At 42.0% G+C, this 25,839-nt stretch overlaps 1 protein-coding gene across 1 annotated transcript; it reads left to right on the top strand.

The window, feature by feature from the left end:
* The first annotated feature begins 210 nt into the window (after window positions 1-210).
* On the top strand, window positions 211-25,017 carry wnt2 (wingless-type MMTV integration site family member 2). Its single transcript, XM_022208477.2, has 5 exons — window positions 211-832; window positions 1,712-1,932; window positions 6,296-6,573; window positions 7,125-7,389; window positions 22,770-25,017. Exons 1-5 carry the CDS (start codon window positions 261-263, stop codon window positions 22,973-22,975), a joined length of 1,542 nt encoding a protein of 513 aa, XP_022064169.2. The 5' UTR covers window positions 211-260; the 3' UTR covers window positions 22,976-25,017.
* The last annotated feature ends 822 nt before the right edge of the window (window positions 25,018-25,839 follow it).

Here is a 25,839-nt window from a genome sequence, read left to right as displayed (position 1 = left end):
AAGTAAAATGCCCCGTTTGTGCCTCTAGTGACCAATATGGAGCCCTCGAAGGGAAAATACTCAAAAACCATGTTTTGCGCAAAACGTGGATCCTGTGCGCACAAACTCTGCGTCTTCTGCTTTTGCTCCCAAAAGTAATTTTTGGGACTTCGTGCATCACAACAACGCTGACCCATTTCTACTGTTTCCTCGCTTTTTCGCCTAGAAATTGAATCTTAGGGGGTTTGCGCGTTTTTCTGGTGACTGGCATTGGCCGTAGGATGAATCCTCCCACAGCCGGCTCCGTCTCTGAGCGCGTCGGTGCAGTGAGAGGAGCCCACCGGCTTGGACCACATCAGAGCAGCGGAGCTCCGGTCTGGACGCGGGCCAAGCCTGTCTGGTGTCAAACCAGCCTGAACAGATACTCTCAGACATCTCATTTCTTCACCTCATTCCTGAGACGGGACTGCCCACCCCCTGTGAAAAGCAATTTGAACCTGATAGCACATCATCTGCCTATCTCCTCTGAAAATCTCTGCTGGACTATTAAGACAGACGCTCCTCACTTTTTCCTCATAAGCACTTTGCCACCGTGTAGAACCGGAGCCAGACATGGCTTTTACGCGCAAATCGTCTGTCTTCCGACTGTCCTGTTATATATTTTTTTGAACAAGCTTGAATTCGCGATATCTGATTTCTCTGTTCTCTATTTTTCTTTGATCCGTGGAAATGTTCCATCCAGATCCATAAAAGACCAAAGTTTGGTTAATATGAACTTATTGCCAAGTGGAATATGTTTTTATTTATCTGTAGCAATCTGCTGGCTGACGGCCGAGGTCGATGCGTCCTGGTGGTAAGAGCCATTTCATTTATTTACATCTCTGTTATGCAACTGCAAAACCCATGCATGGCTTTCTTATCAAACCGGGACAGAAACAGCATGCACAATGTTTTAAAGTGTTCTTTCATCAATCTGTTACCAGTAATATTGTTTCTCTATGTAGACTATGTCCAGTGTGATTAGTTTATGTTAAAAATAATCTCAAATGTGAATTTTCTTTCATCTTTGTTTTGAATTGGTTAATAAATACTTTGCTAATGACAAAATTTCCCACAGATTGAGGACTAAATTCCCCCTCTGCCTTTCATGACTATTTTTGCAGCTTGTTGAAGACTGAATATTTGGACAGATAACTTTCCCAGCTAAAGTCATTTGATCTCATTTAATTTCACTTTATTTGCTGTCTTTCTCTTGAATCCCTAATTAATATTTGCAAAGATCCTGTTTCCAAATTCTCACCTCATACTCTGATACTGAGATGCTGAGATAATTCCTTTTATGTTGCTGCTCTGCTTGGTCTTTAATCATTTAAGAAAATCTCTGCAGCCTGCAAATGTTCAGGTTCCCTGCCAGTCTTTCATCGCCTTGTTCTGCAGGTAAAAGGGAGTGTGGACTTGTTAGGAGTGATTTCAACATGTTTCTCAAACATGCCTTATTTCACTATCATTTCATCTCATTTCTTTCGCTTCAGAATCAAAATGTTGTCTCGTATACCAAAGCTATCTCCATTAATCATGCACATTGAGCCATTTGTACTTTTGTTGGCAGAAGAAGTTTAGCATTTCTTTCTTTTTTTTTTTAATGTCTTATACTTCAGCGTCCTCATTAATGATTAATTACTTTAATGTCCAAAAGTTTATTGTCCGAATTATTTTCCCTGCCACCCTGCAGGTACATGGGGACCCTGGGCTCCCAGGTTATGTGCGACAACATTCCCGGTCTGGTGAACAAGCAGCGGCAGCTGTGCCGACAGCATCCCAAAGTGATGCAGGCCATCGGTGCCGGGATGAAGGACTGGATCTCAGAGTGCCAGCACCAGTTCCGCAACCACCGCTGGAACTGCAACACTACAGTGCGGGACCACAACCTGTTTGGACGGCTGCTGCTACGCAGTGAGTGAAGTGGATGTTGGAGCCAGAATGGAACCCTCATCCTACTTTAACATTCAAAAGTCAATTGTTTTTAATAATTAAGGGGTTTAAAGTATTTTTGTGGGTATAATCTGGGATTTATCTCTAGTAAAAATCCTGCTTGCCTATCCTGCCTACTCAGGTACAGGGCTGTTCCTCAATAGTGGACCTCTGATCCCTCTGTAGGACAGGCAAGAAGAGTATGAAATTTAGGATTAGTAAATAGAGAATTTCATCTTTCAGTGCTAATGCTGCTTCTAAACTGTTACAGTTTAATCTGTGTGGACCACATTTTATACCCAGCTTTAAAATCTACATCCTTTTTCCTAATAAATGTTTTAAATGAATCCTGAAATCATTTGTCACCAATACATAAACAGAAAATGACTTGAGCAACATTGCTATAGTACTGACAATCATTTGTCTGTTTGTTGTGAAGAAGGCTCTTAAAAATATTTGAGAGAATTGTTTAAACGGTATTATTTGTCTGTATTGGTCAGCGCTGCAGTATGCAGGGCTGAGATCCAGAAAGTGTGTATAAAGCATTGTATTCATGATTCAATGTCTTCAGGGGCTGTCAGGTGCCTTAAATGCCACATGACGACGAATAGAAAGTTGGTGACTTTATTGCCTGCTACAGTATATGCTGGGTTGTGTTACCAGGTCATTGTGTGCTGCTGGCATCTTCTGGAAAAGGATCGCAGTGCAATCATATATGTGACAACACACCGATCAGTTTGCAGTGACAAACATGTTTGACCATATGCCTTAAGTTAATGTGACAAATCTAAACAATTGGTTGGTTACTAAAGTGTTGAATAGATTTATTGCCATTTTGAGACTTTGTGGGAAACTAATCGTTCCCTTGCAGATATGTTCAGAGGCTGGATCACATTCCACACCTCATCTCACTTTACAATTGGACATTTATCACGTCAATTCAGCCGTCTGGTTTCTCTGTCAGGCTCCTCTTATGTTGCTTTGTTTTGCTTTTTTATAATACCGTGATAAATTTCGGTGCCCATATTTAGTGCTGAAACAGTTTGTCGGTGGAGAAATGCATCTGAAGTAATTTTGACAATCAGTAAAATCATTTTTCATTTACCAAACAAAAATTAAATACCGAGTAGTGCTAGCCTCTCATACATGAGGAGTTTAACTTAAAGAAGTATAATATGCTATGAATTGACTGCCTCTATATTTTGGACTGATTATCTGTAATAATTATTAGGTAAATAGTAGCAGGCTTTTGCAGATTTTGGTTTTAGTAAAATATCAAGTCTGTATAATTAGATTTAATTTATGTCACTGCTTCATCATGATGTTTTTGTGTTCCTTAGATTCACTTTGACTACTGTCTCAGCTGGCTAATTACTCTTCACTCAGCTCATTTAAATAAAAAATGGCAGAAATTTAGACTTTTTCCAAATAAAAGTAATCCCACCACTTTCAAGATCCACATCAGGTCATTAGCACTGTTTATCTTCTGTGGTGATTTGCAGGAGAAGACACTTGATTTATTGATGGTTTTAAAAGTCCAGAGAGGACAAAGGACCCCATTTTTATGTTGTGGTGGGGTTGGAGATTTGGAATTGAAAAATTGGTGTTATGAAAAGTGTGACAAATGCCTCCTCCCAAGCAGTAAAGTGTGATTAGCAGCATCAGGGACCAGAGTGATTAACGGACAATGGGTAGCAATAAGCAGTCTGTCGCTGCCTGTGACAGATGTGAGCTCTGGACAGAAGCATCTTGTCAAATTAGATGTGTGACTACACGTCTCAGCAGCGAAAATCAGCCTGCATCCCTGTGAGGGCACGTTATAACAGGTCCTAATCTTTTTTTATTGCCACTGGAGGAGGATCAGGACCCGGCGGCCTGATGTTACTCTCCCATGCCCTGAGATTTAACCTGTAAGGCGGATCCTTTGACTTAGTCCGTTTCATGTCAGGGCCTCTAATCAGCCGTGTGGTATTCGGACCTCCCAGCCGGGCCCCGCCGTGTCACACAGCATTATCACGGCACATCGAGGCCCCGTTAGAAGCTCGTTATTGTCAATGTCAGCGGGCTAATTTCAAACAATTACACACGAGGTTTCCCCACCCTGACGTTGTGTTCTCTGACTGTTCTCTTCATTAACCTCGTTAGACACGCTCAACTTAGCTGCTCATCCTGGATGCACAGACATTTATTATTAATATGCAAGTTTTTTTGCTTGTTTTTTTAAGATGACATGCCTTTTAAACTTGCTGTCAGGTTTTAAGGGCTCAAAGTGTTAAGTTCACATTCACTGTAATGGATCAAATTTACCAAAGAGTTCTAAACTTTTACTTTGTCTTGATGGAGGTTCAGTTCCAGAGTTTCTTTAGATAATGTGTTAAGCACTGACAACTGGACATTAAAACTAAATTTTTGTGAAATTTTTCTCTGATAAACTTGTTTGTTGCTGTTTTTTGTTTTTTATTTCAGTTGGCTCTGAATTATCTCTGCAAAAGTTCCTCCATGGACTCCATGAATTAAATGTTGAGGGCAGCATGGAATGACAGATGAAATCCTGGGCAAATCTACAGATGAGTGAAAAATTGAAGGAAAAACATTAGAACAAAAAGTGTTTTCATAAGGTGTGGGGTCACCAGATTCTACCAGAACAGCTCCAGTGCTTCTTGAGATTTATTCTCCAAGTCTCTGTAACTCTACTGGAGGGATGAAATCTCATTCTTCCTAAAGACATTCCATTATTCTCCTAATGGTGTTCAATGTGGTTGAGATTTGAAGGGCCATTTCATATGATAGTCATCAGACCTTTCAGTGACCTGTCATGCTCTATGGATGGAAGCATTGTCCTCCTCAGAGGATAAAGATGATCATTCAGAACAACTTTGAAATAATCCTCAGTGACTCATACCATTGATGGGACAAGTGGACCTAAACCTTGACAGCATGATATCCGAACCAAAAGATTCCCTCATGTAGGATTCACTGTTTCTATTTTTTATCTATTCTTTTTACTTTGCCGTTTGTCTGTAGTTCACTCCATGTTTCTTCACAGGAATAATGCTCTGAGTGTGTGGGAATAACTGACAGTGACTCAGATGTTTTTTTTGTCACATTTTCATAAAACTAAATCTGTCTATTGCTAACAAACATACTTGCAGCTCTAAACTTGTCAAAAATCTATCTTTTTTTTCATTTCACTGTGTGAATCTTCATGTGTGATCATTTTGTAGCAGAGGTTGGAAGCAGACACACACCCTTTCCCTCGCCTCAGCCTTTGATCCTGCTCTGATCTCCCATCAGTTACATGTAGATCGAGATAAGAGCTCTGTATCGGGGCATTGCTGGTAAACGTTAGCTGTTTGTCCATCTTGGAAATAGATGAAGCGTTTTTTTCTATTTCATGCTTTGCATGAAAGCTTCTGGCAGACAGCAACAAACACGGGTCCTACAGGTAGCTGGGTTTTCAAAACATTTGAAGTAGTCTTCTATTTGTCGTGGCTTCATTGTGCCATTAGCAAGCCTGTATTGGGAAAGAAGTGTACCAGGAACTGTGCTGACTGTTTTTAATCGTGAACTTTTTTTCGGTTACGGTTTTCCGTATTTTAAGTGGGAAAAGTAAGTATGTCAACCTCTGACGTCAGTGTAAAGCTCTGCATTTTTTTGTTTGTTTTTGTTGCACTAACTGCACGACTGTAGGCATGTGGTGCTGGGGATGTTACCTGGACTGATGGTTAGCCTCCCATCTGCAGTTACATAGAAACACAAAGAAAACTGTTGTCCTGTTCCACTGATCCCTAGCTGTTGCCACGCATCCTGTGTACGAACAAGTTGATGTTCCTCAAAGGACTTGAAAGTTCAGGAGAAAAGTGCAATTTCACTCATAAAATCGGATAGTTTAAGACAGACATTGCTTTCTTTAGGGATACACAATGCCTTGGTGGTTAGCACTTTTGCCTTGCGGGCAACTAGAAGATCCATGGCTCACGTCCTGGCCTTTCTGGGACCTTTCTGCATGGAGTTCCCATGTTCTCCCTGTGCATGTGTGGACTTTCTCCAGGTCCTCCAGCTTCCTCCCACAGTCCAACAATTTTAGGGTTAATTGGGAACTCTAAATTGTCCATAGGTGTGAATGCGAGAGTGACTATCTGTCTCTGTGTAGTCCTGGTGACCCATCCAGGGTGTCCCCTGCCTTTGTCCTAAGTCAGCTGGGATAGATTCCAGCCTCCCAGCACCCCTAATGAGGATAAAGTGGTGCATAAATAATGGATAGATGGACTATTTGCACAAACTATTATTCCTAAATCATTCCTGCTCTGCTGCATGACATGAAAATGTCATTATCTCCACACAGGCAGCCGTGAGGTGGCCTTTGTCTATGCCATCTCCTCGGCTGGGGTGGTTTACACGTTGGCACGAGCCTGCAGCCAAGGGGACTTAGACTCCTGCTCCTGTGACCCCTCTAAGAAGGGCTCGTCGCGGGACTCCAAGGGCTCCTTTGACTGGGGTGGCTGCAGTGACCACGTGGAGCACGCCATGCGCTTCAGCCAAACCTTTGTGGACGCCAAGGAGAGGAAGGAGAGAGATGCCCGGGCGCTTATGAACTTGCACAACAACAGAGCTGGCAGGAAGGTGAGGACTGCAGAACACATAGAGAAGTAATGTGGAGGAACCAACTAAGAAAATCCTCAGAAGTACAGAAACATTTATTAAACATTCTGCTGTTCTGTATTTAAAATGGAGTTGACCTATTGCTGAATTTAAGATGCAGTCAACTTGCCTTAGGACATTTTGAAATCTGCATGTTGAATTTTTAGAACAGAAATACAAAAGTCTACTTGTATAATCAACTACGACAGTCAGAACTCTTATCCTAATAGTGTATGCAATGGAATCAGAGGATCTTTGGAATGTGTATGCAAAGATTCTCTGCTACCATTTGACGAGCATCAAAAGTGATATTAATGATCTGCTATCGTCTTTTCTGAAGAACATGTTTTTCTCAGATGTCTGGTTTTCCAAGAATTAGAAAACAGGGAATTATTCTTTGTTCTACAACTGCTGAATAAATTAATTGCCTCTCAAACTATTATTATCCCTACTGTATACCAATTCCAATGTGTAATAAACTTGTAAAATCCACTGTCTTTTCTCTGAAAACTGTTTGTTGTTGTCCTGTCCAGGCAGTGAAGCGCTTCATGACACTGGAGTGTAAATGCCACGGCGTCAGCGGGTCGTGCAGCATCAGGACCTGCTGGTTGGCCATGGCGGACTTTCGACGCACTGGCGACCACCTACGGAAGAGGTACAACGGTGCCGTGCAGGTCGCTGTAAACCAGTATGGCACTGGGTTCACTGCCGCACACACTCACTTCAAACGTCCAAGCAAGAATGACCTGGTCTACTTTGAGGACTCACCAGACTACTGCATACGGGACCATGAGTCAGGTAAAGGCTGCCTTTTACTGTGACTTTAGAAACACTCAGTAAGTTGCAATGTGGAATTTTATTGGTCAGAAGACATGAAAACATCAAGATTATGGTTGAGAAATGAGTCCAAGCCATTCCAAACTATTTGCTGAATTAAGAGAGATCTTTGCTCTAGCTTAGACAACTAGATGGCTTTTTCTCTCTTCATAATCATCTAAGATAGCATTATTCTCAAATGGTAAAATGCTACAAAGTTAAAAAAAAACAAAACACTTCAACAAGCATGGTTGGTTGGTATGAATAAGCCCTGTTACTATTTCCTACTTTTATTAAACACTTAGAGGAGGTGGTCGATTGGACTTGCAGGAGTTTAGCTAGCAATTGGTGACCATGACAAAGATTGCTGTGATGCTTAATGTCCTCCAGCCAGAGCTCATTTATGGAAGATGAAGTGGAATCCCTCAAAACGTTCTGGTATCCCAGTAGCATATGCAGCAGAGCCACCTTTGGAGCCCATATCATATGTCTGTTGACTAAAACAGCAATGTCTGCTATTCTCAAACTGGAACTGGTGCATGTCTACCCTTCACTGTTTTGCAGAGGCACCACTGCTATATCCTGGACTTAACTCTGCCTAAGTTAAGCAAAGACAAATAATGCAGAGCTTTCCCCCTCCAAAGCAGAAAAATAACGAGTTGTAACTACACCCCAGCGTTGTCTGGCTATGCAAGACTAAGAAAGACAATATTTGTTTCATTTCTTAATTAAAGTCAGTGTAGCCTTTAGATTTGTTTCTGTATGTGTATGCTGATATGCAGTGCATCTGAAACATTTCTGTTTCTTCATCTGAAATACTTGGCTGTTGTCTTCATCATTATGTGTATTAATCCATGCACAAAGGTTTGTGCACATGGCTAGGCCTGTAAATAGTTTTATGTTAAGCATGTGTTTGAGCTTGAGAGGTTTATCAGATGTCAGCACAGGAAATGAATTTGTAACAGCTTTTAGTTGACATATAGCCACCTGATTATTTATTCTGTAGGTCAAAGTATACTCAGCTGCCATTATTGTATGCATTTATACAAGTGTTTGAGCAGTTTGTGGTGCCTTCATGATTTTTAAGGTTCGACTCTCATTAAATTGTATTCGCTCGGAGCTCTGGTGTGTGAGCAGAGTGCTAATCTAGTTAGATTCCTTCAGACCTCCAGGATAGAAGTATGCATACTACCGTTCAAAAGTTTAGAAATGTCCTTGCTTTTGAAAGAAAAGCATTTTTTTCAATGAAAACATTAAATGGATCAGAAATACAGTCTAGATATTATTAATGTGGTAAATGACTATTCTAGCCTGAAACAGCTGATTTTTAATGGAATATCTGCATAGGAGTACAGAGGAACAGTTCCAGCAACCATCACTCCTGTGTTCTAATGCTACATTGTGTTAGCTAATGATTTGAAAGGCTAATTGATGATTAATAGTCCGGGAGCCCAGTTGGCCTACCATGCACCCCTCCCACAATAAAATGCCACAATTTCCCTTTTTTACCTTTATGATGTCCTAAATGAGACTTTGAGTGGTAACAGTAAAATAACTCATTCCCACTATAACTTTTTACGCTATTTTTAACTTTACCCGGAAATGTGATTTTTTTTTTTTTTTTTGTACTAATTTTTTGGTTCACTTTTACTGAAAATTGACATAGCTATTGTATCCATTTCACTCATGGCAATCACATGTTATATATCATATAGAAGGCTGGAGTCTCTAGTTTACAAATATAATCATATTGTTCTTGTGTTTTCATTACAATAGAAATGACATATGATGCAATGACAGCAGGTCTCAGAATGAACTTTTTCCTGGAAATTTTTAATATTAGCAACTTAAATTGTATTCTAAAAATATATTTATGTCAACTTTTTAATGAAAACCTTTGTGCAATTCTGTTCAGTTGTGTGAGTTTTCATGGAAAACATGAAATTGTCTGGGTGACCCCAAACTTTTGAACAGTCTAGGTCTCTGCCTTTTAGATTTGTGAAAGCTACTACATGTAGAAGTGATTGTTTGTTTTTGGGAATACAAAGCATAGCTGTGTTTGCATCAGACGGAATTTCGGCTGCTGTTCAACGAGGTCCTACTTATATGGTTGTTTCTGATATCTGCAGTTATTCCACAGTAGCTCCAGTGCTGATGCCCACACACTGGTAATAGGACAAAGAGACAGTTAGAGTGATGTGTATCTGTGTTAGTGAACCCTCTGTTTATGTATGTGAGGCTGGAAGAGCTTGGAGAGTGAGTGTGAGAAAGAAAATGTTTGTGTATGGAAACTGTGTGAGAGAAAGAGAAGATGAAGAGAGGGGCATGAGTGTGTGTCTTCCAGAGGAGGTGGATGCCTGTCAGGCAGCAGATGATCCGTGGCGATCGGGTGTCGGCCAGTTTAAGACCCATTACACACTTCTGTAGGCTGAAAACTTAGAGCACCGCACATCATTATAAATCACCGCCACTGGAAACACACACACACACACACACACACACACCTGAGGCACGATTGGCCGGCTAAAAGAGGAGCAGATTTCAGGAGCAGATTAGATCATACAAAATAATACAACATAAACATCGTATCAATGTGAGACAGAGAAATTTAGCATTTCTGTCCTAGTGCTGTTTTTTCTGTTTGATGCATTGCAGCCGCCTTGAAACTAAATTTGGCATTTCCAAAGTTTAAATGGAACCCGACTGACCATTTGACATGCTCTTGGCTGTGTAATTGAGTCACAAATGTCTTGCTCATACGATATCTTCCTTGTTTAAGGACACATGTAGAAAATCTTCTGTCATGGGGCAATGTGTCATGTATTCTGTGCACAGTACAAATAATCAGGCACCGTCATGGTCTTTTAGTTTTATGGCCTTAAAGAGTCTGTTAAGCCTGTTAAGATATTTTTTTTGAGACATGTGGTTTTAATTTGAAGGACAAGACTTTTAACCTTGCCAGCAAGTTGATTTCTCGCGATATTTGTGAGTTCACAAATCTCTCAAGAAACCATCTTGCTCCGCTCCAGCCTTCACTGTTCGTACAGAGCCAAGTTGGCACGGGCCAATCACGCAGCAGTATTCGTGTGTGGGGCGGGATATCCGGGTGTGAAGACGACACCAAGCGCCAGTAGATCAAAACAAACATGGCAATGGAGGACAACGATCGTGTAGATGCTGCTATTAAGTCAGTTTTAGCTGAATCTCCTATCACTTCTTTGAAGGAAGAACAACGTGAGGCGCTTTGCGCATTTCTGGATGGTAAAGATGTTTGTGCTTTTTTACCTACGGGTTTTGGTAAGAGTTTAATCTACCAATTGGCTCGGCTCGTTGTGAAGATCCCGCGATTTGCTAAAAACAAACCTGTCAGAGGCGGGACATACTATTGCATTGTCCAATCTGTGCCTCTTTCCTCCGAACGGATTTACATGGAGCGGTCCCAGATTGATATTGTGGAGTACTATCAAGTACTACACAATTATTAATCTGGCTATTGCCAGGTTACAAGACTTTTTGATGTTGACAAATCAAAGCAGTGAGTATTAACAATCAATATGTTTTTCTCAAAGTTATGTGTGTATGTATTCAACTTGGTGTTGAAATTTAGAACCATGAAAAACTTCCTTGAAATGGTTTTATTTATGTTTGACATTTGTTTATCAGTTCGCCCTGCAGCTAGAAGATCCCCAGTTCACGTCTCGCCTTCCTGGGATCTTTCTGCATGTAGTTTGCATGTTCTCCCTGTGCATGTGTGGGTTTTTTCCGGGTTCTCTGACTTCTTCCCACAGTCCAAAAACATGCTAAGGTTAATTGGTAACTCTAAACTGTCTGTAGGTGTGAGTGTGAGTGTTTGTCTCTGTATGTAGTCCCATGGTAGACTGGTGATCTGTCCAATGTGTCCCCTGCCTTCACCCTAAATCAGCTGGCATAGATTACAGCCCCCTCGCAACCCTAGTGAGGATTAAGTGGTATGTAGATAATGGATGGCTGAATATGTTTATCAGACAACTTTTCAACATTTATCCCTCCATGCAGATTGGTATTACTGTACTCGTGCCATGTAAAGAATCAGATAGCACTGCATGCACTGAGGTGACTACAGGAGAGGCGGCTGCAGCAGAGGCAAAGTAGGACATTATTGAACAAGAAAAGCACTCAGAGAGCGCAGTACTCCGCCAAGGCTGCACAGTCGTCGTATGATTTCCGACCTATAAGTCCACAGCAGTCGATCGCAATCATGTGATCATCAGCAGGCAGCTGACATAGCGTTCACATGTTGTCATAGTTACAGTGACGCTGTGCCGCTATCTCGCAATGATATGGAAATCCTTAAGTCTGTGGATCCAGACTATAAGCTGCATCAGTGCCAAAATCTAATCACTTGGTCCTTGTGGCATTACTGACCTTTCCTGAGAATTTCACTGAATCCCTTAGTCCATTTATGAGTAATGTTGCTAACAGACAGACAAATGTACTCTTATCTTCACATAACTCCACCGCGTTCCTTGGCAGAGTAATTACTAATTTTTATCAGAAAACTGTTCATAACTAAAGTTACTGGTAATTGTAAAAAGGATAAATTTTGCATCTGGCAATGTTTTCGGGCAATTGTTTTGCTTGAATAGTGATGAAACAAAATAATGGACACTACATTGAAGTCATAAGTCTCAGTTTTAAATTTAGTAGATTAATGTCAATATACAGAGAACTATGTGGGAGATAAATGGTTGTATTTATATAGCACTTTTATCCAAAGCGCTTTACATGATGATATGTCACATTTACCCATTCACACACTGATGGCGGGAGCTGCCATGCAAGGTGCTAACCACAGTCCATCAGGAGCAATTAGGGGTTCGGTGTCTTGCTCAGGGACACCTCGACATGAGCTCGACGGGCCGAGGATCGAACCGGCAACCTTCCAGTTACAAGACAGCCACTCTACCCACTGAGCCATGCCGCCCCATAAAGCTTCACCACACAGTGCCCACACTGCAGGGGTTCAAAAGTATTTAGACATTTGGCTGCTAAATGTTTCTTGAGCATCTATGTGTCATTTTATAGACAAAAGTATTTAAACATGGTTCAGAGTTGATTAAGAATCACCATTTAGATGACGTGGAGTGGTCTGTGGAAATGAGTAAAGAGGTGATGCTGCAAAGAAAGAAGTTAATCATGACGCTCACAACAAAGCAAACATCTATCAGGGAGTTATCAGAGGTAGTTGGTTTGCCAAAAGCAACAGCTTAGTTCATTCCAAAAACGCACACACTCAGAGGAAGACTACAAAGTAGGAAAAACATGGCAGACTAAGGAGGACAAGTCTTCTGAATGAGGGAAAAATAATTTGTGTGGTCTAGATAAACTTCATTATGACTATGCAAAAATGCTCTCCAAGATGTTGAGAAATGTTTCCTTGTTTCTGTTAAAAAGAAAACTTTGCCAGTTGAATCTCAGAGGACTCGCCACAAGATGTAATCCCCCGTAAACCTCAGAAACAGAAAAGCTGCAGTTCACAAACAGAAACCTGTAGCATTCAGTGGACTGCTGAAACAGAAACCAAACTATATCAAGATGATAGATACATCAAACTAGGGAAAATAGCAGCTCATGAGTCAAAGCTGGTGGTGCTTCTATTATAGAAGAATAAATGGTAGTATTTATATAGCGCTTTATCCAAAGCGCTTTACATGATACATCACATTCACCCATTCACACACTGATGGCGGGAGCTGCCATGCAAGGCGCTAACCACGACCCATCAGGAGCAATTAGGGTTTAGGTGTCTTGCTCAGGGACACCTCGACATGAGCACGACGGGCCGAGGATCGAACTGGCAACCGTCCAGTTACAAGACGGCCACTCTACCCACTGAGCCATGCTGCCAGTAGAGCTGTTACCAAGCCCAATGCATCAAAACTCATGAGACAACATTTCTTTATTAGGCCAGACAACAAGTCTGAACATACAACCAAATCAACCCAACAGCTTTTCAGGGTGGAATATCTTCAAATGACCAAATCAATCAGTTGATTTCAGTTTGATAAGACTGCTGTCCATTTATTAAAGACTAGATTAGAGACCCCACATGTACTGGACCTGAAGGTGTGAGAGCATCAGCCCATAAGATGCAAAGCTTCAGCTGATATCTTTGAGTCTTCAGGTAATCATTCACTGCATAACATTAAATAGTAAATATGAGGATTTTGTTCAACTCCATGTTGTATCTGCCACACATTTATCACTCCGCCAAGGAGTGGCGGAGGTATGTGACGATTGGCGTACATTTGTCCGTCTGTTTGATTGCAACATTACTCAAAAACTGACTTACAGATTTGGATGAAATTTTCAGGAATGACACAAAGACCAAGTGATTAGATTTTTGGCAGTCATGCGGCTTATAGTCTGGAACCACAGATTTGTTCAAGATTTCTGTGTCATTGTGAGATAGCGGCACTGTAACTATAACAACAAGTGAACACTACGTCAGCTGCCTGCTGACAATCACATGATTACGATCCTACTACAAATTCACCGCTGCACACTTATCGGGACTTATCCGTCGGAAATGATACAAGGAACAATTGATTAAATTGTGAGGGGGGTTCTAAGTCCCTTCAATTCCTGCTGCCCACTACATAGTTAGGTCACGCGATTCAGTATCTGTACATAACGCACACATGCATAACACACGCCTGTTCTCAGCACAAGGTCATTCTGTTTGTGGGTCCATCTATATTTAAATGGCCACATTCTATGGTGCTGTGATTTCTGCCACAAATTTTTTCAAGATTTCGGCCGTCAGAAATGATACAACTGAGCAGCGTTGGCAGAGTACTACGCTCTCTGAGTGCTTTTCTTGTTTCTATATTGATGGGACAAAACGTGTAAATGTCCAAATACAAATAATCATTAGCAGTATTGACAGTGTTAGCATATTCTCACTGAGCTTTAGGCGTCTTACTGAAATTCCCCTGTAACCTTCTGCTGGACCTCTGGAGGTCTTACGGCCCCCGTTTGGGAACAAGTTGAGGCTTCACAGCAGACACAGAGGCTTTATGGGCTGTGTACATGTAAGCAGGGTGAGGTAACACACACAAAACACACACAGTGTTCGCCCTGGGCCTCTCATGAGAACGTAACATGCTCCCTCTCTAAAGACCCACTCCTCTGGGACACACACAAAGACAGGCATGTAAACTCGCTCTCAATCATGACATGTACTGTACACGGAATCAGAGTCTCTTTCTTTTAGACACTCAACCATGAAGTGCAATCAATCTTAAAACACACACTTTCAATTATTCTCTTGTGTTCTTTCCCTGATCGCACACACCAAAAAAACCTCTCAAAGACATGCAAACTCACCCTCAATCATTGTGGCAATACACAGACTGAATCCATTCACACACACACACACACACACCCCACAGAGATAGTGAGATGGCCCCTCTGTGCCTCTTTAAAGTGTGAAATCAATTTCCCTCGGCCCTGGTGAGGCTCAGGTGCTAAACTCATCTCTCGGCACCCCCTCATCTTAATTCAATAAGCAGACGCAGAGAGCGAGGGCTGCGAGGAAGACTCTGGCCGTGATGTCACCCCTAGCAGTGCTGATGATGGGTGGGCACGCTGCCAGGGAGTGGGCGGGGCTTCGGGTCATGTCCAGACATATTACCTGGTGAGGGATTGGTGCAGACTGCATACATGCAGAGCAAAGCAGAATGTAAACATAAGAAAATTCCAGAACAATGTTCGAGATGGTACTTGAAGTTGGTTGGTAATTTTTTTTCCAAACCTTTATTTATACAGGAGAAGTCAGCTGAACTCTCTCTCTCTCACACACACACACACACACACACACACACACACACACACACACACGTTCTTCTTCAGTAACACTTGTGCTTCACAGTGAGATAGTAATAGTCAGTCACACCTGCACAGAGCTGCTGCAGTCCTCTGCTGGCTGAACATCTGCACCGCAACAGAGCAGAAGTTCAGGTGCTTCAGAGCAGGTTCAGCAGGTTTCCTCTAATAAGATTTATATTCTTGCCACTGTTGTCTTAGGGCTTGCTCTGGGGGTTCAGGCATATGGGTTCTGTAAAGCGCCAAGACAATTTACCTGTAATTGGCGCTATACAAATAGAAGTGAATTGAATTGAATTGAAATTGAAATATTGCAGAGCAAAGTGATTTGTGATTTTGGCAGCAAACTGTCTTTTGCTCTCCAAGATGTTTTGGGCCAATATTGGTAATATGTGGGAAAAGCCTTCCCTAAATCGCTTCACGGTGCTTACAGTACATGATTAGTGCTTGCATATCTGTTAACGTAACTGCATGCAGTTCAGACTTGTCATGCTGAAGATATTCAGATCTCAAAACAAATATTCGGATACCACCAAGTATTTGGATATTCAGGTCCAACCCACAGCAACGAATTTTATTCTCTGCCAGGGAGGGTCTAGTTACCCTCCATAAGGCTCGAGGCTGGATTCTCCTAAAACTGGCCGGACCAATCACCATGAAGTGTAGAGTCAGAAGGCGGGCGTAACGAAGTGACGACAGAGGTGCGACGATTCTGACAGAAACAACCGGCGCACAATAAACAGTTATCTTTCGACTCGGCTTTGGCCACAACCCTTAAAGATTTGAAGCTAAAATTCAACTTGAAAGATAAACAAAGGACGGCACTGAAGTGTTTCATTGAGAAGAAAGACGTATTTGGACTTATGCCGACGGGATATGGCAAATCCTTAATATACCAGTTGGCTCCGCGGCTCCGCTGGTTGGGAAGCTAATGGGACTTAGCCACACAATCCGCCGGTGCTCTCGGAACTACGTCAGCCTATTCGTTGCGTTGATTGGTTGTATACCTACCCAATTGCTGCAGAGGGATTTGATAGACAACCTTTTAGCCCGCCTCCCTCCCTGTCGAGCTTCCCTAGACCCTTGTGCCATCAGAAACATGGGATCTAGCATGGCTAGGCTAGTCCAACCCCAGAAACATTACTGGAGTCGACTTGTTAATGTTGCTGCAAAAACGTTTACAGAAAAGTGACCAAAGAGTGCATGTTTGAAAAGGGTTTCGGTGTGGTACACTGCATTTTCTTCATACACTTATGGTGTGCTGGTAAGACTGCTCGATGCTTGGTCAGCAGTTTGATACAACGCTACAGTTCAAACACTTTAAACCAGATAGCTCAATCTGTGCCGAACATTTCTACCACTGTCTTCAGTGTTTTTATACACTGTACATATCCATCCATCCATCATCATCTATCATCTATACACCGCTCAATCCTCATCAGGGTCGTGGGGGGCTGGAGTCTATCCCTGCTGACGTAGGGTGAAGGGAGGGGACACTCTGGACAGGTCACCAGTCTATCACAGGGCTGCATATAGAGACAGAAAATCACACTCACATTCACACCTACAGACGATTTAGAATCACCAATTAACTTCAGCATGTTTTTGGACTGTGAGAGGAAGAAAACCCACACACGCACAGGGAGAACATGCAAACTACATGCCGAAAGATCCCAGGCCGGGACTCAAACTGGGGATGCTTGAGCTGTGAGGCAACAGTGCTAACCACTGATCCACTGTGCAGGCCATACTGTAGCTACTCAGCTGTAATTGTAGTTAGACAAACTATTTCCCTAAATTAATGCCTTGGAGTGCATTACATTCATTCATCCATCCATTTTCTTCCGCTTATCCGGAGCCGGGTCGGGGAGGCATTACATTCATATCATAGCTAATGACTGATTGGGGCAGAGAGGTGCCATAAACGAATAAGCGATGCTCAAAGAATTAAATCTGTGCAAATGAATAAACCCAACTCATTAATAAGAAATATCAATTCATGTTCAAAAATGATCATTTAAAGTTGTCATGTTATGAACAAGCTCATTTAAGTTGCAGACAGAGATCCGCCACATTATTAATGTGACAACACTAATAACCGAGTTTTTTTCTCTGCACACTGGCTCTTTCTGACCTCTGTAGAATACTAAGTGGTGTTATTTACATATTTGGTATAAATGAGCCCCTGCCAGCTATGTGTGGTCATCCATCCAGACAATGACACACCATAAAAGGCCCATTATTACACCTCGTTGCTCTGGAGCTGCAGGCTGACATGTACAATCAGAGCCTGTGGAGTCGACACAACAGGGTTTGTTTTTTATGCCATCAAAGAGCAGTTGTCTAGAAATGTAGACATGATTACCTAAACGCTGTTCTCACGATCTTAAGATAAAAATGTGTGGCATTCTGATCTGGTAATCATCTAAAGCACAACGTCCTCATGTTGCTCATATTCACTGTCAGCAGATTAAAGTTGCTGATATGGGAGGGAAAACCAGTGCAACACCCCAAATGTTAGCCTGTAACTGGTTTCCACCAAATTCTGCAGCTTCCCTAGTTGCTCCGCCAAGGAGGCGGAGCCTCGGTGGAGTTAGATGACAATCGGTGTTGGTTTGTCTGTCTGTTTGTCTGTTAGCAACATTACTAAAAAATGGACTAACGGATTTGGATGAAATTGCCAGGGAAGGTCCGAAATGATTAGATTTTGGCAGTGATGCAGCTCATAGTCTGGATCCACCGATGTAACTCTTTTCATGACAGACGCAGGTAGTTCTTTTGGAACGGGCATTTATTCATGACGGTCCTTGGAGCGATTTCATCCTCACACGTCAGGTTCATGCCAAGCTCACGTCAGGCTAACGCCATGACAATTGCAATTGTGCATGAACAGTAGAAGCACTTCAGAATATAGTTCACAATAACAATCCCTGTCCCGACATTAACAAAACAAATGCACAACAATACCTTATTGCACTGCCAATCACGAGAGTGTCCTTAAAGTCTTTGCAGTCCCTGAAGTCCCTTAAATGCACCAGATCGGCTTGGGAACCTGTCCTCCGATCATGCTGTCCCTCTCTCAGTCCGTGGCAGAACCAAATGTGCAACTTTAGTTCCTACATGGAACGCTAACCCCCTTTTACTGTTTTTAACTAATTTAATTCATCAAATTACAGGCTATGAAATACTGTTTACTACATTAAATTAAAACCATATGAACTTATTTATTATGTGAACTCAAAGCTTAATAACATTTACAATGAATTTGTTAAAGATTTCTGTATCATTGTGAGATAGCAGTATGGTGTCACTGTAGCTATGACAACAAGTGAACACTACAACAGCTGCCTGCTGACGATCACATGATTGCGATCGTATTACAAATCCACCGCTGCAGGCTTATTGGGACTTATCTGTTGGAAATGATGCAAGGAACAACTGATTAAATAGTGGGGGTGTTTCCGAGTCAAATCAATTCCACAGCCCGCTACATATTTAGGTCATGGGATTCAGTATCTGTACTTAACATACACATGCACAACACACACCTGTGCTCAGCGCAATGTCATTTTGTTTGTCAGTACACCTGTATTAAATGGTCACAATCTATGTTGCCATGATTTCTGCCACAGATTTTTTAAAAGATTTCAACCGTCGGAAATCATACAACAACTGAGCAGCCTTGGCGGAGTGCTACGCTCTCTGAGTGCTTTTTTTGTTCTGTTATAAATTCAGATGTAGCTGAAAACAAGGGTGTGTTCAGTGTGTGATAGAAAGCGTGTGTGGGCAGCTGGAGGTGAGATTCAGGAGAAAGTGAGTGTGTATCGTGTCAGCGAGTAGATGTCTGAGTAGATGGTGTGTGTGTGTGTGTGTGTGTGTGTGTGTGTGTGTGTGTGTGTGTGTGTGTGGTGTGTGTGTGTGTGTGTGTGTGTGTGTGTGTGTGTGTGTGTGTGTGTGTGTGTGTGTGTGTGTGTGTGTGTGTGTGTGTGTGTGTGTGTGTGTGTGTGTGTGTGTGTGTGTGTGTGTGTGTGTGTGGAGGGGGGGGGCGGCGCTGGATGTCTCCTATTAAATGAACAGCTGATGAAGTGTGGGAGTGCAGGCTGATGGCTCCTATCATCAATCTCTCATCTCTTTTTCGTCCAGCGTTCATCATCTTACTCCCCCACCTCCCGTCGTCTCATCTTCACTGCACTGGCAAGTAGCAGATACTCTGCTCCCATTGGCTCCCCGATAACCGGTAAAGCTATTCCAGTTGGTCAAATTGAGGCGAGTCACATTCCTGGATGCTGCGAAGCTTTTCATGCATTTATATGCTCCTGGAGCCTTTAAGATGACTTAGACTAATTTCCCAGGAGGGCTGTCACCTCATCAACCTAGAATAACTCAGTGTGGGTGTTAAACTGCTCCACTATACATCTCATTTTGGAAGGAAAGTGCTCAGACACATTTTTACTTTTTAGGATCAAGTCTGATGTTGGTTTAGCAGACAAGCGTGACAGGAAGCAAACAGGAATCTAAATCCTCCTGTTGCATTAAAATGTTGCAGATTCAAGAAGCAATAAGAGTAATCTCATCTCCAATATCTGGGAGAGCTTTACCAGCACATTGAACAGTGTTTGCCTCATGCGAGTGTCTGTTTTTATATACTCTGTTAAAAAATACAAATTGAATTTTTTTGTAACCCTCTGAACATCCAAACCCAATGGTAAGTCTGAAAAGCAAGGTAGCTTTTTTTAATAAAAAATTCCAAAATGACACAATCAGGGTCACAGACTGTATAAACCTCAAGAATCGATAGATTTTCAATTTTCCGATTGTCCTTGAACTAATGAGTGAGGTCTGATTCCATCAGGAAAATGAAATCAATAAAAACTTAAAATTGTGATATTCTACAATTCTACAGCGTGAGATTTTCTTTTAAAATCTTCATATATCCTTTCTTCATGATTCCTTCAACCTTGACAAGACTCCCAGTTCCAGACACACTGAAGCATCCCCATAGCATGATACTGCCACCACCGTGTTTAACTGTGGGGACAGTGTTCTTTGGGTTCTACGCCTGTCCCTTCTTTCTCCAAACATAAGCAACATCTCTGTGGCCACAGAGCTCTAATTTGGTCCGATCTGACCAAAGAACACATGTCCAGTATTCATAATCTTTCTCCAGATTGTCCTCAGAATACTTCAGTCTGACTTGAAGGTGTCTCTTCTGTAGAAGTGGAGTTTTTCTTGGCCTGCATCCTCACAGTCCATTTCTGTGCAGAGCACTATGGCCGTCTTCTTTGACACAGAAATTCCTGACTTCTGTAAGTCATTAGCTAGGGCTCTGGTGGTGGTTCTAGCATCTTTAGACACATCTCACAAGTTTTCTTTCCAGAGTCTTTGAAATCTTTACCTTCCTCCCTCTACCAGACTTGTTCTGTACAATGTGGCTCTCTTTGAATTTCTTGATAAGACTTCTGATTCCGCTTCTAAGCACTTGGAAACATCAGCAATTCTTTTTCTCAAGTCTAAACTGATTTCTTCTGTTTTATTGGCATGTTTTCTCAAGTGACCGCTCAAATCCTTAATGAAGTTTTGATACTCTGTGTAAAGTGTAGGACAGCCTTTTTAACTTGATTGATTGATTACAAGCTGTGAGCATTACAAAGTTAAAGCACGATTGCACAACAGTGGTTTGTGGTTTGGCTTAATAAAAAGGTCAGATCTTAAGGGGGCTAATAATATTGACCCTGGAAATGTTCATTTTCTGTTAAATAATTTAGTTTTTGTGTGCAGAGTAAAATAATATAAGCATCCAAAATAAAACTAGGATGTTTAGAAAAGCTTTGTTAAAATTCTTTGATCAGTTTAACAGCACTGGGTTTTTTTTTTTAAAAGACCCTAACATTTCATAAGGGGGCTAATAATTTTGTCTTCAACTGTATCTTGCATACTAGTCACAAAATATTTTGTGCTACAAGAGGATGCTGACGATGCTGCTGTAGTTTAAATTGAACTAGGTTCTGTCTGCCCACTGCTCAGTGATAAAGTCACAGAATGCAGATAAGCTCATAATGCAGGACAGACTGATTGTGTCGCAGTCTTTTAATTTGTCCCATTTTAGAAAACAAGACAAGCACTGAGAGCGCAGTACTCCGCCAAGGCTGCTCATTCCTCCATATGGCATTGTCAGAAATGCAGCATTTGTTTACTAGTTATTGATGATCAGAAATCACAGCAACAAAGAATGTGGCCGTTTAACAGAAACTACAAGTCAAAAGTTTGACGCACCTTCTCATTCAATGGTTTTTATTTGATTTTTTTTTACACTGTAGATTAATACTGAAGACATCAAAACTATAAAAGAATATATATGGAATTATGTTGTAAACAAAAAAGTATTAATCTGCAATGTAGAAAATAATACAAATAAATAAAAATCATTGAATGAGAAGGTGTGTCCAAACTTTTGACTGGTAGTGCAGACATACCCACAGACAAAATGACCCCTGAGCACAGGCGTGTGTTATGCATGTTTATACAGATACCAAATTGTGTGACCTAAATATGTAGCTACTTAAGAGAAAGACAAACTTTGTTTTCTGAGTAATTTAGGTGAAGTTGAGAATGAGGTTCATTATGTTTTGCTGTCCTGTATACGAAGATATCAGGGAGGTACTTTTCAGGAAGATGTCCTTTGTTTATTTTGATTTCTTTTGGTTGTATGACCATGAAAAATTTGAGCTATGTTTTAGAAAGGGAACTTCTTTCATGGCAGAATTTCTTTGCCAAGCCTGGGATAAAGGCAACATGTTTTGTTTAAGGACTGAGCAGCAGAATGATGTGTGCTTTGAATGTATTGCTGCAATGCTCGTATATTGGTGTCTTGTGAATCCATGACGGTTGGGCATGCTTGACATGCGTGCATGACATGAAAATAAAGAAATCAATCCCGCTACACCAATCATGTAGCAGGCAGCAGGAATTGATGGAACTCCGAAACCCCCTCACAATTTAATTAGGTGTTCCTTGTATCATTTCAGATGGACAAGTCCTGATAAGTCTGCAGGGGTTGATTTGTGGTAGAATCGCAATCGTGACCGTCAGCAGGCAGCTGTTGTAGCGTTCACTTGTCATAGTAACAGTGATGCTGGGCTGCTATATCGCAATGATACAGAAATCTTTAACAAATCCGTGGATTCAAACTATAATTCGCATCACTGCCAACATCTCATCATTTGGTCCTTATGTCATTTCTGATCTTCCCTGAAAATTTGATGTAAATCTGTTAGTCTGTTTTTGAGTAATGTTGCGAACGGACAGACAAGCCAACCCAACGCCGATCGTCACAAATCTCCGCCGTGTTCCTTGGCAGAGGAATAAAAGGCATACTGTTCATTCTGTCTGGATGAGGGGGGAGATCTAATTTTATCAAGTGCCTCAAAGAGACAAATGTAAATGTGAAAACATTTAACATCACTGACAGCTCTCAGCTTTCCGTTCTCTTCCTCCAGGGTCGATGGGGACAGGAGGCCGAATCTGCAACCGGACGTCTCGTGGAATGGACGGCTGCGAGGTGATGTGTTGCGGCCGAGGCTACGACACGTCACGCGTCAGTCGCACCACCAAGTGCGAATGCAAGTTCCACTGGTGCTGCGCCGTCCACTGCCGCGACTGCCAGCAGCAGGTGGACGTGCACACCTGTAAGAGCCAGACGTGACCTGGCTGCCCCCTCAGACCACTACTGACCTTTAACCAGCAGTTTTACTTAGAACCCAAACTACTGCTTTCTGCTGAGCTACACAATTCATCATCCTGTTCTGACAATCAGGAGTCCATCTTTAGCAATAACCCCTCATTTCTGTGGCGTCAATCAAACAGTAGGTACAGTACTCGCAGTGGTAAGTCTTCTCCTGCTTAATCCAAACCAGATGAGAACTTCTGTTTCCTCAAGGATGTGGCCTTCCAAGAGCTTTCACACTCTAAGAAACTATTGACTGTTGATAGATTGAATGACTCAACACTAGTGAGCTGTGTTGCTTTAAAAATAGATCTATTCAAACCTGGTTTTCAAAGGTGGAGAGTTTGAAAAGTTTTGTTCAGGCAGACATTTCTTCTTAAAAGCCGCTTCAGGTTCCTGCTGACCAACAGCACAAACAGAGACTGAAAGAATCAGCTTTACTGTTTGATGTGGAGGCTCATGTTGAGATGGTTTGGAGGTGACTGCAGCCTGAGCAACAATTACACAGGAATAGCTTAACCATCACCATAGTAATCTATTTACTGTCATCCAAAGCTGTAAATGCTCTGGTCCAGGCAGTCATGTGGCTGGTTGTGAGTTTGTAGGGTTTACAACAGAGAAAGAAGTCTAACCTGTCCAATTGACTCTGGATGTCACACATTGACTCATATTTAACACAGAGAGCTTCCTGCAAGAACATTTTGGGATTCTAGTCTTAAACCTCTATTTTCTTTAGCAATGTTTAAGTTTTTTGCCCTTTTGTTTTCTTTATTAGGGAGGTTAGTAGAGAGGCAGTCAGGAAAGTAGGGAGAAGAAGACCTGCAGCAAAGGTCATGAGCTGGAATCAAGCCCCTGTTTATGGGTCGCCTGCTCACCAGTTGAGCTATCTGGGTGCCCTTCTTTGGCAATGTTTGTCTTAACTGGGAAAACATGAGAAATTGTTTCAGCCAGATGAATGTGATCCTGATTAGCATAATAGACATCTGGAAAAAAAATCAGGCTTCCTGTTTGGCAGCATGCAAAATGAAAAAATTCTCACCCCAGTGTCCACATGGTAGTATAACATTTGAGCTGTCGGCTACATGTGGCCAGAGCAGCAGTACACTGGGACAGAACTAGAGCTTAAATAGGGACTGGAGGTTTTATTGTCATATTCAGGAGACCCTGAGGTGGACCCAGATCAGATGGGATCCCCCAGGAGGAGCTGGGAAAGAAGAGGGGTGTCAGGACGAACCAACTGTGGATAAACAGCAGAAAGGTGGTGATGATGCAACAGCCACAGCAATAGTAGAAAAAAAAAAAGGGGGGGGGGTGTTAATAACATTCCTAACGTTCCTCAGCAGGTGATTTTGCATCTTCATGTGTAGAGACTGGAAAAAAGCATCCCGCGACTTTCCTAACAGCTGCTACTGAAGTGTTGCTGTACCTTAATATGCCAAAAAAAAAAAATCTTAATTAGCAAACTGGCACCTAAATCTGAATGTTTCGCATTGCCAAATCCTCCTAAATCACTCATGTGCCACTTTAGCCGTTTGTATCAGTGGTTCTTGCAGGAGGCCCAAAACAGTCTTCAAAAGTTTTACTGAACAGACTGTAATCTGCTTGTTCCAAGTCTCTGCAGAACTGTCCAACATTTGCAACACACAGCTTCAAGTGGCAGGACTTCGTCTCTGTAAATATGTGGTTTTAGAAATGAATCAGATTTATAGAGGACAGAACCAGGAAGCAGACTGCACATTTCACTTCCTCCTCCCATGCCAGCCAGTCATATTTTCTGTAGTTCAGATTCCTGAGTTGGACTGCACAGTAAATCTGACAGTTTGTGAAGCAGATCGGTTGTTAAAGGAACATTGTGTTTTTTCCAATCAGATATAACAACACTGTACTCATTGGGATATTCCTGAGACTAACGAACATGTTCAACAGGGTACAAATACAAACTAAAACCCCCCAAAACATGCACGTTTGCTGTTCCACTGTTTAACTGATCTAGGCAGAAATGGAGTCACAAGACAGTTTCTGAACTCTTAAGACCCACACAGACACTGCTCAGATTCATTTTTATGTTTATCCTGCTTTCTGACCAGCAGCCGTTGTTTTCTGTTCTTTACTCCGCCAAGGAACGCAGCAGAGTTATGTGACGATCTGCGTACGTTTGTCTGTCTGTTCGTAACATTACTCAAAAACAGACCAACGGATTTTGACAAAATTTCAGGGAAGGTCAGAACTGACCAAGTGATTAGAATTTGGCAGTGATGCAGCTTAGAGTCTGGATCCATAGCCTAGCCGCGCTAGACAACCCACGGCAACGAATTCAATTCTCTGCCAGGGTGGGTCTAGTTACCCTCCATAAGGCTCAAGGTTGGATGCTCCTAAAACCGGTCGGACGAATCACCATGAAGTGTAGAGTCAGAAAGCGGGCGTAACTAAGTGACGACAGAGGCGCGACGATTCTGACAGAAACAACCGGAAACAACTAGCCTAGCCGCGCTAGACAACCCACGGCAACAAATTCAATTCTCTGCCAGGGTGGGTCTAGTTACCCTCCATAAGGCTCAAGGTTGGATGCTCCTAAAACCGGTCGGACGAATCACCATGAAGTGTAGAGTCAGAAAGCGGGCGTAACTAAGTGACGACAGAGGCGCGACGATTCTGACAGAAACAACCGGAAACAACTAGCCTAGCCGTGCTAGACAACCAACGGCAACGAATTTAATTCTCTGCCAGGGTCGACAACAAAAACGACAACAGTCGTTGAGCTCCATTAGCACCGACTCTGAATAATCTTTCTGTTAACATGTCTGTAATATACTTGAGCTTCACCCATTGACTGTATAAATAAG

This window comes from Acanthochromis polyacanthus, chromosome 8 (assembly GCF_021347895.1).
Source record: "Acanthochromis polyacanthus isolate Apoly-LR-REF ecotype Palm Island chromosome 8, KAUST_Apoly_ChrSc, whole genome shotgun sequence".
NCBI classification, from domain to species: domain Eukaryota; kingdom Metazoa; phylum Chordata; class Actinopteri; family Pomacentridae; genus Acanthochromis; species Acanthochromis polyacanthus.
The sequence above is the reverse complement of the archived record's forward strand: the minus strand, read 5'-3'. Positions and strand labels throughout refer to the sequence as shown.

Coding starts and splice junctions, on each gene's coding strand:
- wnt2 (XM_022208477.2), top strand. CDS start 261: ATGAATCCTCCCACAGCCGGCTCCGTCTCTGAGCGCGTCGGTGCAGTG. Junction 1,933..6,295: donor TGGACGGCTGCTGCTACGCA/GTGAGTGAAGTG, acceptor ATCTCCACACAG/GCAGCCGTGAGGTGGCCTTT. Junction 6,574..7,124: donor ACAACAGAGCTGGCAGGAAG/GTGAGGACTGCA, acceptor TGTCCTGTCCAG/GCAGTGAAGCGCTTCATGAC.